Genomic DNA, 17,075 nt, shown 5'->3' on the forward strand with positions numbered 1-17,075 from the left:
TACTGTCTGAATTAGGTTGATTTTCCAGCCCGAGGTTCTGATTTATGTAGTGATTTATGAGAATGTGTCCCCAGGAAGAGTCAGTCAGGACTGGGGAAGGAGAAACCAGACCCTGAAGGAAGAGAAGCAGGCTGAGCCATGGGGCGATTTCAGGCAAAGTCCCTCTGAGACCAGCACTGGCTCCGGCCAGAGAGACCCTGCAATCAGTGTAGGTCACACCTGAGGCTGGTGCCCACAGAAGACGGGTCCACACCCATCACGACTGGTTGCTAAGGGAGTAATTAGGCTCTCAGAGTCTTCTAAAACTTTATATATGTGGCTGTCATCCTTCATAGAGCCACAAGTGGTGGCTGCTGGGAGTTCAAGTACAACAGATGCTGATGTCCACAAAAGTGGAAATGGCCTCCTGGAGGGGAGTATTGAGGGAAACCTTGCCCTCCGATAACTGGATCAGAGCTCAAAAAGTAGAAAGTCCCTTGGCGGGGCCTTGACTCTTCTGACTGGAGGTATTCACACGAACGCTCAAAGGATGTGCCCACAGAAGAGAAGGACCACTGAGTGTGATGAAAGGAGAGCTAGGAAGCCAAGGCTGCCCCAGCTCCTCCAGCCTGACCCTGAGCCTCTGACGCACTGCCAAGGTCATGGCCGGGGCCCCGACGCCGACATGGAACCGTCTGCCTGATGACGCTCACCTTCAGAATGACCAGTCAAGAGTCTGTTGATTCTCACCTCCTCTCCCCAAGCAACCTCTGAATTTTAACACAACCAAAGTGAGAGGATGTGTAAATCCACACAAACACTCATCCAGTTGTCTTTACAAGAGTATTTTTCATCAGAAGTAAGTAGGCATTCTCATTATAGCCATTCATCTGTGCACATGTGGTTTGTCGGCCCCTGAAAAGCGGGCTGTCACCTCTGCTGAGTGACATGGAACCCAGCCCCCAAGTTTCCTCTAAGCAGCAATGGTGACATGACACCATTGGGGGCAGTTCAGGGAACTTCTCTTCTACTGGAGTTAGTCAGGTCATCTGATGTGTTCTAGTTGGAGCTTGATCTGCGATAACCTTTTCTGAAGTTCAGGAACAATGCAGAAATCAGTATGGGAGTGAGGGAGCAAAACGTCAGCCTCATCTGTGGCTGGAGTGGACAGTGATGCTCAGAACGCAGGTGGGGGCTCCTGCCCTGGGAATGCACCTGCCAGGTCAGGCGGACAGAGGCTGACAGGGTCAGCCTTTGGGGGGAGGGGTGGTGATGGAGGGGCCACAGGTTGGAAAGGACAAGGCCTACAAGGTGCAGAGGGGCTGCTGGGGGAGGAGGACAGGGAGCCAGGCCAGGCAATTAAATCAGCAGTTGTCCGACGGGGAAAAGACGGGGAGGATGCAGACAAGAGGCACTGAAGGGCCCACCTCAGTGCTTCCCAGAGATGCATAAGAGATTCCTCTTTATGGTCCAAGACAGCACAGCGGAAGGAGAGCAGGAAAAACATGTACCCAGCATGTGATCATGCCCAGTCTATCAAATTTCCCACATATACCAATTTCCAAAGAAAGTCTACCATACTATTTTTGTATTCAGTTCAGTTCACTCACTCAGTTGTGTTCAACTCTTTGAAACCCCACGGACTGCAGCACACCAGACTTCCCTGTCTATCACCAACTCCTGGAACTTGCTCAAACTTATGTCCAATGAGTCGGTGATGTCATCCAACCATCTTATCCTGTGTCATCCCCTTCTCCTCCAGCCCTCAATCTTTCCCAGCATCAGGATCTTTTCCAATGAGTCAGTTCTTTGCATCAGGTGGCCAAAGTATTAGAGTTTCAGCTTCAACATCAGTCCTTCCAATGAATACTCAGCACTGATTTCCTTTAGGATGGACTGGTTGGATCTCCTTGCTGTCCAAGAGACTCTCAAGAGTCTTCTCCAACACCACAGTTCAAAAGCATCAATTCTTTGATGCTCAGCTTTCTTTATAGCCCAACTCTCACATTCATACATGACTACTGGAAAAACCAAAGCTTTGACTAATTTTCATATTAGTGAGCTATTTTTTTCTTGAATGATTCAGGAGAGAACTTATATCTGTGATGTCTCTTAAAGGCCTCCTAACCACCTGCAACAACGTCTAAGTTCTATAGTTCATCTTCATAGCTTTAACGGTTTTCAGAACTTTATAGTTTTAAATGTTTATCTACCTCTTTGTAGGTTCTGCAAGTTCTAGTCTTTACCCAAAATTGGCAATCCTCTAGATAAAACTTAAAGTGTGGGGGGTGGGGGAATCCTCATTTTGAAAGTTAAAACTTGGCTTAAAAATCCTAATCAAGCATGCTTCTAATTCTTCGTAGTTCAGATAATAGCAGTTGAAAGTCTCACCTTTGTATTCCAATTGTGGCAGATTGGGCATCAATTTAGTTTAAGGTACAAATAATAGCCTGGAAATAAAGCTAAACATTCCACTGTTGCTCACACACCCAGGGGTGCAGAAGAGGAAATTCAGACTCGTGTATAAACCAAAATAAGCAAGAGAAGCCTAAAGAGACAAGAGAGACAAGTCTGCAACTATACAATGCAGTTACTGCAATAGGTGGGGTTATGCCCTGAGTCCGGTCCCCCCATACTGGTAGAATAAGACACTCCCAGCAATGCAAAAGCAAGAGTGGGGTTTATTTCTAGCTTGAGCTAGGGCTCGTGACTCCTCCAGCGCAGTGGAGTGGTACAAGAGCCCGGAGCCCAGGTCACAGCGGTTTTTATAGCCTTAGATTACATAAGCACCTATTTTTGTTCAAAAGATCAAACTGGCAGAAGCTCATTGGCCAGTTTTCGCGGGCGCGCACGCGGGGTTTTTCTGGGGGATTTCCCTTTTTCCTCTGATTGGCCCGATTTTTGGTGCCTGCGGAACTTTTCTAGGGAGGAGTTTCTTAATTTTGGTGCAGGCGGGATCTTCTTAGGGAGGAGTTTCTGTGAACTTAGCCTCCACCCTGTCTCCAGGAAATCGAAACTTAGGCCTACGCAAGGTCTCAGGCTTATCCCGGCTACTCAGATATTAGGGTTCCTAACAGTGGAAATAAAACCAACTGTAAAAAACATAAATAGAAAGATAGAAGGTTCAGCCTTACTTCATCTTTGGAAATGCTTTCCACAGGAAACAGTTTCTATCTTTCTAGACTTCTTATATTAGAGAGGCGCTGATATTGTAAGAGAAATCTTCTGTTTTCATTCCAAGAAAAAAAAATCAAAATGCTATCAGGGTAATCCCTAACTTCTTAACTGCTGCCTGTCAAGGTAATTTTATTCATCCACTCACTCATTCACTCATTTATAACATCCTGTAAATTGTGCAAAGAAAGGATAAACTACAGAACAAAGCAGGACATTTATTTTCAAAGCAGGGCTAATCCCAAGAAAAATAATCAAACATAACAGGTTATCTTTGGCTCTGTCCCCCCATCCCCGCCTTGTCTTTCAAAATCAAGTTGTCCCTCACTCCACAGCCCACCCTGTGCTATTCACCTCTCTTATTAAAATGTGTTTTAGATGATCTGATAGATTAATTCACCTTAAAGTGTTGCAAATTAAGACTGGGTAAGGAGTAAAGCATTAGCATAGTCAGGGTATTTGCATTCTAAACAGAGGAAGAGCCTCAAGCAAAGTGGCATTTCAAGAAGCAGGGAGAACAGCACAGATTTTCAAGAGAGAGACTCTCAGAAAAGTTGAGTACATAGTTTATAGGCACGTACTGGATCCTGATGACACAAAGAATATTTATTAATGAAGCCTTTGTTGTTTAAACTGTAGAGCACAATGTTGTTGTTGTTCAGTTGCAAAGTCATGTCCGACCCTTTGAGACCCCATGGACTGCAGTGTGCTGGGCTACCCTGTCATTCACCATCTCCCGGAGTTTGCTCAAGCTCACGTCCACTGGTTCAGGAAAAAGGCTAAAGATAAAAAAATAACTCTGGATCCAAAGGATCCAAAAGGTGCTGCTGTTCTCCATTAATGACCTTGCTTGGGGAAACAGCACAACAAAACAACTTTCCGCCTAGTAGCCACTGTAATTTATTCGTGGATGAGAAGAACATCTGCTGTAGATTATGTGCAGACATTTTTGTGATGTTAATTTGATCAGAAATAACCAAATGCATGTAAGAAGTTGAAGACTTGTTATTTCCATTTCAAACAGGGATATAATTCTATAAGAACCACTAAACAACAACAAAAAGACTTGTACTTACGTGGACTCATTATAGACTCATTTGTAAAAACTGGGAAATGAAAAAGAGGATCCAGCAGATGAATTAGGGGGAACGACAGGGGAGGCAATTGTTATCAACTTTAGAATAACTATCTCCTCTCCGCTTTAAAGCTTTAAACCCAATGACATAACAGCCTCTTGAAACGCTGCCTCTCCATGCCAGTTTTTGAGTAATGTCCCTTTTAACCTTCGAAGGATTGATGGCTCACATGCTGATTTTGGGGGATAAATGTTAGGAAGTCTTGAGAAATCATTTCACCTTGCACATGATGGCAATCCCAAGAGACCCACCTGGCGTCCTTTCCCACCTGGCTGGATTTATAATGGCAGCTGTTACACTCTCCCATCACCACCTGTTCTATTATTAATGTTTGGGAGAATTGTATCAGAAGGATGTCAAGATTCACATTTTTTCAGGTGATTTAAGAATTTATGGAATAAGTCACTATAAAGAAAAAAATGATTGAAGTCTAATGCAATATTTTTGATAAGTTGCTGCTCTAAAACCTCACTCCAACCCAAGCAACATTAAGGCAACGGAGTAGGAAGATGAGTAGGATTTAAAATTCAACCCACTTCAGATTCTTTGAGACACCAGGTTTCCCAGACTCTCTTTCCATTCTGGAATGACAAGAATCAACAGATGTAAAAATTGCCTTTATTACAAGAGAGCATTTAACTCAACCCATTAAATCATTTATATTATGTTTGAATTACTAGACTATTCCAGATTGGATGAAAAAAAATCATCTCTCTGTTGATATGCTGGGCCCCTTTCCTTTCAGTTCAATAAATAAGAATCTCTGTGTCTTAAAAGTAACTATGAAAGTGAAAGTGTTAGTCTCTTAGTCCTGTCTGACTCTTTGGGACTCCATGGACTGAAGCCCACCAGGCTCCTCTGTCCATGACATTTTCCAGGCGAGAATACCGCAGTGTATTGCCATTCCCTTCTCCTGGGGTTCTTTCTGACCCAGGGATTGAACCTAGGTCTCCGGCATTGCAAACAGATTCTTTACCGTCTGAACCACCAGGGAAATCACCTCCTTTATATTGCATAAAGGTTATTAATTAATAAAGGTCTTTCCAAGACTCCCTCTGAGCAAAAGGCTTGGGTACCCATACAGCAGTCTACGCATGACACTCAGTTTCAACAAGTTTTAACATCAAATACCCCTCAGTGAATTCTCTTCTTCTCATACGTTACTCCCTGCCTTTTGGAATGCATCCTTGACCCGTCTTTCTGTAAATGGCCCTCCTTCTCATTCTAGGGTCCACCTCAGACACCCATCCTGGATGGGACTTAGGTTTCTTCTGACGCACTCGATTTACCCGACATGGCAGCATACACGCCATCATATGCACATTAGTTTCCAGTGCTGCAAGCATAAACTAGCACAAATTTACCAACAGATACCGAGTCGCTTCGGTTAGCAAAAACCCGTATTTTACCTGTATTTGTCCTGTACATTGAAATCTGTCCAGTTTTCAATCAACAGCCTTAGTTGCCAATTCTGTCAGCTCCTTCGTGGACTTAGAGATGACCTGTCCATCATTTAAATTAATATGTCCCAAAATGACACATATGCTTCCCACATCCAATAAAGTTCAACACCTTATAAGCTTAGACTATGCCCTGTATTTCTTAATTGCTGACATGGGAGAATAGTGATGACAAAGGCACAAATCTGGAGGAATATCTGTACCTCACTGGCCATGGTGGGGATCTGCCAGCTACAAATGCAGACCTGAGAATCTGAGGCATCACTTAAAAGAAATTGCCTCAAGGCCTTGGCACCTAGACAATGTAGAAAAAATGAAAACAACCACTTGGCCAATCACTTCTTCTGTACCTCCACCTGAAATGCTGATGACACAGGAGCGGAAACTGAATAGATACAGTTACCATCTAATTAAACAAGGAGAATGTTCTGATTGTGAGCATCGTTATTATGCTGTGCTCATGAGACTGTCTTAAACCTTGCCAAGCGTTTCTCCTTCCCACACACGCTATTCAAGACAGGCACTGGGTAAAAAGAAGACTTCAGTTTTCGTCCAAGAAATGCTACAAAATCCAGGAAAGTCTTATCTCAGCCACGCCCACTGCTACATCCTTGGTGTTATGGTTGTTCAGTCGCTCAGTCGTGTCCGACTCTTTGTGACCACGGCCTGCAGCACGTCAGGCTTCCCTGTCCTTCGCTGTCTCCCAGAGTTTGTTCAAACTATGTCCGTTGACTCTGTGATGCTATCTAACCATTTTTCCTTATCCTCCTGCCCTCAATCTTTACCAGCATAAGGGTCTGTTCTGGTGAGTTGGCTGTTTGCATCAGGTTGTAAAGTGGAATATCCCCTGCTATATCAGTTAACAAGGATGAAACCGCCTTTGGCAATTTCCAGCCTCCAAACCTGAATGAAGGCTCTCAAAAGGGAAAACGATACCTGTGATCCAGCAGATGCTTGCCACCCCCACATGGTGCTTGCTGAGGAGCTGGGTGGGGAGAGGGGGATGTGAGAAATTAAAAACAACAACAACAACAACAGGATTCTGGCCCCAGATAGCTGAGATGCGTATGAAAGGAAGATTCAAATAATCCCAGGCTCCTGAATCTTCCCATACATAGAAGAACACTGAATTCTTTAACTTCATATCTGGTTTTCCTTATTAACTGTAATCTTTGATGATCAGACTGCCGGCCCTTTCTTGTAAACTTGTGTATAGGCTGACTCCCTCTCCCGCCTCCTCGGAGCAGTCTCTCAGGGCTACCTGAGACACTGTCTCCCAGGCTTGAAGTCCTAAGATTTTCCCACCGAATAAAACACTCTCTGTGTTTATTTCATTTCAGTTCATTTCAGTCGCTCAGTCGTGTCCAACTCCTTGCGACCCCATGAATCACAGCACGCCAGCCTCCCTGTCCATCACCAACTCCCGGAGTTCACTCAAACTCATGTCCATCGAGTCGGTGATGCCATCCAGCCATCTCATTCTCTGTCGTCCACTTCTCCTCCTGCCCCCAATCCCTCCCAGCATCAGAGTCTTTTCCAGTGAGTCAACTCTTCGCATGAGGTGGCCAAAATATTGGAGTTTCAGCTATAGCATCAGTCCTTCCAATGAACACCCAGGACTGATCTCCTTTAGAATGGACTGGCTGGATCTCCTTGCAGTCCAAGGGACTCTCAAGAGTCTTCTCCAGCACCACAGTTCAAAAGCATCAACTCTTCAGTGCTCAGCTTTCTTCACAGTCCAACTCTCACATCCATACATGACCAATGGATAAACCATAGCTTTGACTAGACGGACCTTGGTTGGCAAAGTAATGTCTCTGCTTTTTAATATGCTATCTAGGTTGGTCATTACTTTCCTTCCAAGGAGTAAGCGTCTTTTAATTTCATGGCTGCAATCAGCATCTGCAGTGCTTTTGGAGCCCAGAAAAATAAAGTCTGACACTGTTTCCACTGTTTCCCCATCTATTTCCCAGGAAGTGATGGGACCAGATGCCATGATCTTCGTTTTCTGAATGTTGAGCTTCAAGCCAACATTTTCACTCTCCTCTTTCACTTTCATCAAGAGGCCTTTGAGTTCCTCTTCACTTTCTGCCATAAGGGTGGTGTCATCTGCATATTTGAGGTTACTGAAATTTCTCCCGGCAATCTTGATTCCAGCCTGTGCTTCTTCCGGCCCAGCGTTTCTCATGATGTACTCCGCATAGAAGTTAAATAAGCAGGGTGACAATATACCGCCTTGACATACTCCTTTTCCTATTTGGAACCAGTCTGTTGTTCCATGTCCAGTTCTGACTGTTGCTTCCTGACCTGCATACAGGTTTCTCAAGAGGCAGGTCAGGTGGTCTGTTATTCCCATCTCTATCAGAATTTTCCACAGTTTGTTGTGATCCACACAGTCAAAGGCTTTGGCATAGTCAATGAAGCAGAAATAGATGTTTTTCTGGAACTCTCTTACTTTTTCCATGGTCCAGTGGATGTTGGCAATTTGATCTCTGGTGCCTCTGCCTTTTCTAAAACCAGCTTGAACATCTGGAAGTTCACGGTTCATGTATTGCTGAAGCCTGGCTTGGAGAATTTTGAGCATAACTTTACTAACATGTGAGATGAGTGCAATTGTGCGATAGTTTGAGCATTCTTTGGCATTGCCTTTCTTTGGGATTGGAATGAAGACTGACCTTTTCCAGTCCTATGGCCACTGCTGAGTTTTCCAAATTTGCTGACATATTGAGTGCAGCACTGCAATAGCATCATCTTTTAGGATTTGGAATAGCTCAACTGGAATTTCATCACCTCCCCTAGCTTTTTTCGTAGTAATGCTTTCTAAGGCCGTGACTTCACATTCTGGGATGTCTGGCTCTAGATGAGTGATCACATCTTTGTGATTATCCGGGTCATAAAGATCTTTTTTGTACAGTTTTTCTCTGCGTTTTGCCACTTCTTCTTTATACAGTCTGCTCTGTTAGGTCCATACCATTTCTGTCCTTTATTGTGTCCATCTTTGCATGAAATGTTCCCTTGGTATCTCTAATTTTCTTGAAGAGATGTCTAGTCTTTCCTATTCTATTGTTTTCCTCTATATCTTTGCATTGATCACCGAGGAAGACTTTCTTATCTCTCCTTGCTATTCTTTGGAACTCTGTATTCAGGAGGGTATATCTTTCCTTTTTTCCTTTGCCTTTAGCGTCTCTTCTTTCCTCCTCAGACAACCATTTCGCCTTTTTGCATTTCTTTTTCTTGGGGATGGTCTTGATCACTGCCTCCTATACAATGTCATGAACCTCAGTTCATAGTTCTTTAGTGACTCTATCGGACCTGATCACTTGAATCTATTTGTCACTTCTACTGCATAATCATAAGGGATTTTATATAAGTCATACCTGAATGGCTGCAAAGCATGTAATCAATCTGATTTCAGTCTTGACCATCTGGTGATGTCCATGTGTGGTGTCTTCTCTTATGTACATGGAAGCGGGTGTTTGCTATGACCAGTGCGTTCCCTGGGCAAAACTGTTAGCCCTTGCCCTGCTTTGTTCTGGACTCCACGGCCAAATTTGCCTGTTACTCCAGGTATCTCGTGACTTCTTACATCTTCATTCCAGTCGCCTAAAATGAAAAGGATATCTTTTTTGGGTGTTTGTTCCAGAAGGTCTCGTAGGTCTTCATAGAACGTTCCACGTCAGCTTCTTCAGCATTATGGGATTCCTGGGAGTTGATATACTCCTTAATAAACGATAGGGAGTAGGAGAAAAAGGCATCTTCTGAAAAACCAGTGACTTGGGCGAGACACTTATGGGAGAACAAATCACATTTAGGAAAGATAAATGTTACATTAGGAGGATATATGGGAGATAGGGGAGTTTTGTGATAATGTCTGTTTGTCTGGTGTTTTCTCCAAAAAAAAAAAAAAAAAGTCTTTTTCCAGACTTTTTCCAAAAAGCAAAGCTAAAATAGATAGATTGGTAGATAGGTAAAGATAAGGAGAAAAGTCTTAGGCAAATCATATTTATCCATGACGAACTTTCTCTAATTTTAACACTGTCTCCAAAAGTAAATGAAATCAATTAAAACGGACTCAAATGCATTCCTTTCTATAGTTGAATAATACACAGCTTCTTTATCCATTCACCTGTTGATGGACATCTAGGTTGCTTCCATTCCTAGCCATTGTTAAGTAGTGCTGCAGTGAACACTGGGGAACGTGTGTCTTTGGGAATTTGCTGTATGATGCAGGGAACCCAAAGCTGGTGCTCTGTGACAACCTAGAGGGGTGGAACGGGGAGGGAGGCGGGAGGGAGGTTCAACAGGGAGGGGCCATACGCTCACCTATGGCCAATTCGAGTCAATGTTTGGCAGAAACCATCAGAATATTGTAAAGTAATTATCCTCTAATTAAAAATAAAAATGATAAAAAGTTAATTCATTTAAAAGGCAAAAACGCAGGCAAATCTTATTTCTCCCTGAGGAAAGGCCTACGATTCTAAGTTTAAAGTTACATATACTAAGTTTTATGCCACTATTAACAATTGTAATACATCAAAACATTGACGGAAGCCATAACAGCAGTATCTAAATCTTTAGGTCTATATATAGTGATAAAAAACTGGAAAATACAAAAACGCTACCAATCAACACCACTAAATATTAAGGACAAGTCTGGTTGTTTGGGTGCTGTTTAAACAGCTGGTATTAGGGCTCAGTTTGAGTTTGTAAAGGGCGTCCCTGGTGGCTAAAATGGTAAAGAATCCACCTGCAATGCAGGTGACCTGGGTTTGATCCCAGAGTCTGGAAGATCCCCTGGAGAAGGGAATGGCTCGCCACTCCAGTATTCTTGCCTGGAGAATGCCATGGACAGAGGAGCCTGGTGGGCTACAGTCCACGGGGTCGCACAGACTCAGACATGGTTGACTAACACTATCACTTAGACTGTGCGAACTCAACAGTGCTGACGTTTAAATCTGCTAAAAAGTAAGTTAGATGCAGAGAAACATCATTTAAAACGCTATATAAATTTTCATCATACGCACATAATACAAAAAACATTCTCTGTTAAGAAAGATTTGCTCATCATGTTTAATGGGAAATAATGAAACGTCATGGAAACAGTCCAGTAGGGAAACTTTTACTATTTATCTTTCTAAATCATGTGTTTTTTCCTTCCAAATCTGTGTATCTTGTTCTTCTGTTTACAAAACTGGGTCATCACACAGTTGACCCATCTGTAGGTCCTCGAGAAGACACTCTAAAGGCATCAGATGCAAACTGAGCATCAACTGAAAGAGAAGGAAAGAATTATATTTTTTACAGAAAATACTTGGGCTAACTAAGATTAGTAAAAGAAAACAAACAAAAAAAAAAACCCTGAGACCTTTCCTAGTATTCTGAAAAATGAAATCTATCTACAGATGACACAACACAAAATACTGATCACGATTACAATTTTATAATTAGCTCATGGTCGCATGTGGGGCTGCGTATCAGAGCTCCTGGTTTTCTCACTCTTCATTCATTCACTCAAAAACTATGTGCAAAGGTTCTGTGACAAGATGAAGGTGACCCAGTCCACCCTGAAAAATGATATGCCCTGAACTGGAAAAACAGACAAACAGGCAATTTCCACACAGAGTCACAAATACGAAGATATAAAAGATGGCACAAGGAATGCCGGGAAGGGGCAGCCGGCTTTGTGTCAATACTGCCAGCTTTTTGGTGGAGGTGATATGTATGTAGCTGCCTGAAGGACAGGAGAAAGTACAGGAGATGGAGGGGAGAAGCACGTACAAAGACCGGAGGTGAGGAAAGGAATCTGTGGGATCCCACACAGTCTGGCTGGTCAGATGCAGAGCTGAGGGGCAGAGTAAGGTGGGAAAGAGATAAGGCCGACTACTCGGGCAGGACCCAAATTGATGTGGGTGTTTGGAGCATTTCCTGAGGGGAAAAGATAAACTGGTGACATATTCAGTGACAGAGAAACTTTAAAGTCACCCACCAAGTGATAGCCACATAAACATGATAGCTTAAGTCTGGGTTTCCTAGCCTTAACCACTACCAGACACGAGAAGCTGATGAACACGTTTTCTGAGAATAGTGTCAGGGTGCAGGAAGACAGCTCCAGGGATGGAGGAAGTAGAAGGATACAGCTAGAAATAAAAAGAAATACATAGACCTTCAGAGATTGCTTTTCAAGCTATGGTACTTGATGGCGGAAGAAGGATATTTTTCACTATGACTGCTCATGCTTTCACATTTTTCATTAGCTATGTATAAAAAAAAATATTTAACATAGCATCTTTTATCCAAGCAATGGAAAGAGATGCCATTTATTGTTTACAGTGTATTTCAGAAATCAATGTCTAAATTTAATTCATACGTTTTGGCAACATACCTTCTGTTATTTCTCTAGCTATCCTGTCCATCTCCCGTCGCATCTGAAATAAGTCAAATATTTATGTTTAACATAAACAAGTTATATGTTTATGACTTACTAAATGTGACTTTAAATAATACTTTTAGAGACTAGACCTAATTTGAAGATTACTTCAGAAGAAAAAAATCACATAAATAAAAGAAAATGAATTCCTACTTATTCTGCTTATAGATAACAGAGAACATATATATGCAATGCTATTTAGATTAATCTGATCAAAGTACAGTAAATACCAGTCTATCGAGTACACATAATTTCAGAGAATTAGGGAATGACTCATAATCCTCGGAATGACACACAGGATTACTATCTTCTCCCCTAAAAGCTCCTGGCCTACATACGTACTTCCGAGAATTTATTTCGATTTCTAGGTGAGGATCCTGTTCAAATGGAGGAAGTACTTTGACTCAAATGTTAATAAGGAGAACACATCTGAGATTTTCTTTAAACTTTTCCATTTAACGAAAACACAGAAAGTGAGAAAATTATACACAAGAAAACAATGTACCAGCAAGACTGAATTCTAAAGGTGTTAGTGAGAAGGATTCTCTCGTGAGTGTTGGTTTCTGAACTATGTCCCATAGAAGCGGAAGGTCTCACAGGGGTCACTGCAGGGTTGAGGAACAGAGAAGTCACAGCTGCAGGGGCTCTGGCCACTCTTTAGCTAAACGGTTCTATACTTGTCTCCATTGTATAGAACACGGTTCCATGCAGAAGGTTTTTTTTAAAAGAAAGGTTGTTTTCTTTGAAGAAAAAGCTTTTTGTAAGGTATGAGAGTCATTGATTTATTCCGACAACTGTGAGGAAACAAACTTCTGTTGTGTAAGCCCCTCAGTCTGTGGTGCTTTGCTATGGCAGCCCGAGCAAACTAACACAGAAACTATACTAAAGTTTCATAAAACGTGACCACTGGGGGAAACTGGAGAAAGTGTATTTCTCTGTAATATATGTCTTATAACCACATATGAGCCTACAATTATCAATAATTTCAATTTTTAAAAAATTTAAAATAAAATGACACATCCAAGCTGTGTGAAGTGAAGTGAAAGAAGCTCAGTCATGTCCAATTCCTTGCAACCCCACGGACTATACAGTCCATGGAATTCTCCAGGCCAGAATACTGGAGTGGGTAGCCTTTCCTTTCTCCAGGGGATCTTCGCAACCCAGGGACCAAACTCAGGTCTCCCCCACTGCAGGTGGATTCTTTACTAGCTGCGTCACAAGGGAAGACCTCCAAGCTGTGTGCTTCGGTACAAAAGCCAGTAAGTGAGACCAAGTGCAGAAGGCATTTATTCATGGGGCAGAGGGAGACCAGTGTGGTGGGCAGTGCTGACACACAGTGAGAAGGGCCTTCACGTGCAGGCTAAAGGGGACTGATCGGAGGATGATGGAAACCAGGCTTTTCACTGCGAGAGGCCTAAGTTATAAATTCAGAAAGAGAGAAAACTAGAATCATCCCTGTGATATGGGAATTGCAGAGTCTGAGTTTATGATTTTTGGTAAAGAGGTGTATAAATAAATCTACCTGAAACCACGTGCGTGTGAGCATGATAAATACACATTCCCTAATTCTACGCACTAACTGCATTTGGACTCACTGATGCCCCAGGAGCCGTGAGCACTCCCAGTACCCAAATCTTGGTCTCCAAGTACCATTCTGAGCGAAAAGTCACCAAGGATTCCTCGGAGACGTGGTTGCTTCCAGGGCTGGGGCAAGGGAAGTACCAGATGAACCTGGACTATCGTGGGACACTAGAAAGTAAGGAAGTGCTCAGATAATGACCAGGGCCCAGAGCTCACCCTGAGGGGGCTCTTTTTAGCCAAATCTGGGACAATTGAGCATGGAAATAAATACTGATGGTAACATCTGACAACCCATTGAATAAAACAGGGAGGACAATTGGGTGAGAGCTAACTGAAGAGCAGGACACTCACATCCTATCAAGGGATCGTCCCATAAAATGCTCAGGAATCACCAAGGGGAAAGTAACTCTGTGAAGAAGCCGGGCCAACACCACCTGAACACGAATCGAAGGACGTCACTAAAGCTTGCGTCCCCGGACAGGATGGAATGAGAAGGGGATATTCCCACATAATCTGAATCCAATTATAAGGAAGTTCTAGACACACCAAAACAACTGCTTATAACCTTCAAAAGCACCAGGTCCTAAGAATAAGGACAGGCAGACTGAAGCCACACGAGGTCCCGGTTGTGGCTGAGGGGGCCACAACCCGTCATATCCACACCGAGTTCCCAACCTGGAGTGGGAGGGAGCTGATGGGCCAGCAACTCGTGTAACTTTCATTAAAATGTTCTGTGTTTCTTTTCTGTAAGTTTGAGATTATTTCCAAACAATGGAAAAGGAAGGGTGGCCTCAGTTTCACGCCAGGGGTCAATACTTAACCTGTGTGCAGAGCCCTTGCATCTCAGAGTAGGCGTTTTCCTCGTCTCTCTTTAAATCCTCCATTTCCTTCCTGTTGAAGAAGCAAAGTTAACAGTATCACTGATGAGTCATTGCTCACGGTCACCGTGGTGGCTGGTTTGCACACCTGTTCTCTATACCCTACAGCCACTGGTCTGTCAGTGTCCTGCACTGTTACTGCTACTGGTCCAGTTGGATCCCAGCCTGGCAACCAGAGGAACCCTGCCAGCACTAAGTACAAACCCTCCACGACATTCCTCAGCTGCACAGCACATGTTAATCTCTCTCCAGCACGTGGGAGTGCTCTTCACACCCAGAAGCATAACCATCAACACAGCCTTACATTTGCTGATGTCTACTGTCAAAAGGCTCCCAGCACCAAACTTAGGGAAAATGGTTCCTGGAGGAAAGAAATCTTTCGGATTTGCTGTAAAGTAATAGTGATCGCTGGGTGACCATCCACTCTGGATTCCGCACTTTAATCATCAGGCACTTTTATCAAATCAATCCCACAGCCTCGGCAGTTTAGAGCTGAGCTCATTTAAATAAAAAAAAAGAAAAGAAAAGCCAAACCCTTCTGAGATGAGGCTCTGATGGTGAAAGCTGAAATCCACTGACAGGTAACCCTCCACAATACACACAGCTCCTGCCTCAGTGCTCAGGCCCCTGCCCTAGACCCCTGACTCTGACACACTGAAATCAACGGACCAGGAATGAACCTTGGACAAAAGCACAGCTGAAACCATTATCAGGACAAGAACAAACAGATTCTACTGGCTCAGGAAGGTTGTAAGAGGCCCTCTTGCCCCTACAGGGATGCAGGATGCCTCCTCTGACCGTTGAACACGCTCTGGAGCATTCTGTAGGATGCCTGAGCCCGCCCATGCCCATCAATGCTGGTCAGAGGGCAGCACAGTTCTCTGCTGACTGTTCCTGGAACATGGGTTATCTGTGAACACATCCCACTTTCTACAGTAATGCCCACTGAGCTTCTTCTACGATGAGCAAACCATGTCCAGGATGGGTGGTTGGGGTGGGACCACTGAGCCAGCCCTTACCTCTGGGCAGCCTGCCTCCTTTCTGAAGCTTCAAGCTCTTGTCGGCTCCTCCCCAGCTCATTTTTCAAGAGCGTGCATTCTTCAGAACACTTTTCCAACTTGATTCTGGATAACAAATTTTAAAAAGCAAGAAGAGTGGGAATTGTAAGAGCTGGTCACCCGACAGAGTCTGGTCTTGTAATGACCCACAGCCACACTTTCCTTTCCTGGATGAGGACACAGAGCACCAGTTCCTTCCCTGTGTCCAGCGTGAACCTGCTCTGGTTTGCACCTCCCAAGAGATAAGCTACAGGAAAACAAAGCTTTCTTAGCTCCAAAAGAGCCATGGACTAGCGTATTCGGCACTGTGGTTCTCTGTGTTTACAGCTGGCCTGTTCCTGCATCTCCTTACCTTCACGGAAATGTCAGCATGCTCACAGCTGGCACCAATGAAAGATGCTGGATGAGAGTCCTCATGAGGTTTTGCAAGGAAATTCCCCCCAGGGACTCCGAGCACAAAGCTGAGGAACACAAGGACTCGGGAAGCTGAATCCTATGGGGAGTGCCCCCTATCCCACACCCTGAGGTCAGCACTGGAGCAAACTGGAAAGACGCCCACGTTAGCAGACAGAGGGTGATCTGATGCAGTGTGGAACCTTCAGGAGGGGAAAGCAAGTACTGACAGAGGCCGCCCAGGCCAAGACTGCCTGGAGTCTTGGCTTCCGATGCTCTTAGAGTTTCCCTGGAAGGTAACTCCATTGATGTGCAACGGATGAGCAACTGCTCAATGAAGGTCACGGGGAGGCAGCTTGAAACGCACACCTGCTGCCCAGAAAATCTATCCTCACTGACACTTATTCCCCTAAACATTAGGTCTCTACCTGGCATTAGCTTCTAGTTTTTTCAATCTAAAAGTACTCAAAGCACATGACCTCGTATGTTTAATGTGTTATTCTTATAATATCAAGCATAAGTATCTCCTTCATAGGCATAAGTACAATTTCATTTTTCTCATGAGGAACTAAAGAGAAAAATGAAGACATAGAAGCCAATGGAATTTCAAAAGACGCGAAGGGTTTCGAGGAGGGGAGTGATTGACTCAAGGCGGGGGGGTGGTGGTGGTGGTGTGTGTGTGTGTGTGTCTGTGTGGCGGGGCAAGTTCAGTTTCCAGTTTCCTGAACCTCGAATAAGATGGTGCTTGCCTTATTCCAACCTTCCACATTCACCAGATAACCAGAGCCTGTGCAAAGCTGATCATCTAACGTGTGGTGTCCTCACAGAAGGTTATAGAAACCTCCAGTGGCCCTTAAACCAAAACCCGAATGCTGAAACCAAAGCTGTGAGCATTAAGCAACACAAACACGGGGTTACCCTGAGGCCAACACCTACATCAGTGTGGAGAAACCACACCAGGGGCGCGTGTCCTGGGCTGGTTCCCTGGA

General features: G+C 43.9%; 2 protein-coding genes across 6 annotated transcripts in view; one reads left to right on the plus strand and one right to left on the minus strand.

Moving 5' to 3' along the window:
• LOC129545166 (liprin-alpha-1-like) overlaps positions 1-17,075 on the plus strand; it is a 257,633-nt gene that overhangs the window by 65,720 nt on the left and 174,838 nt on the right. The window lies entirely within an intron of this gene.
• The window catches only part of LOC129555064 (uncharacterized), a 65,936-nt gene continuing 59,656 nt past the window's right edge, over positions 10,796-17,075 (minus strand). Inside the window, 5 exon segments of the mRNA XM_088833136.1 lie at positions 10,796-11,019; positions 12,132-12,174; positions 12,682-12,781; positions 14,579-14,648; positions 15,655-15,759. Coding sequence (XP_088689262.1) covers positions 12,779-12,781; positions 14,579-14,648; positions 15,655-15,759 — 178 coding nt within the window. The 3' untranslated portion in view covers positions 10,796-11,019; positions 12,132-12,174; positions 12,682-12,778.

This window comes from Moschus berezovskii, chromosome 27 (genome assembly GCF_049115385.1).
Source record: "Moschus berezovskii isolate FMDL1 chromosome 27, NW_MosBer_1.0, whole genome shotgun sequence".
Taxonomy (NCBI): domain Eukaryota; kingdom Metazoa; phylum Chordata; class Mammalia; order Artiodactyla; family Moschidae; genus Moschus; species Moschus berezovskii.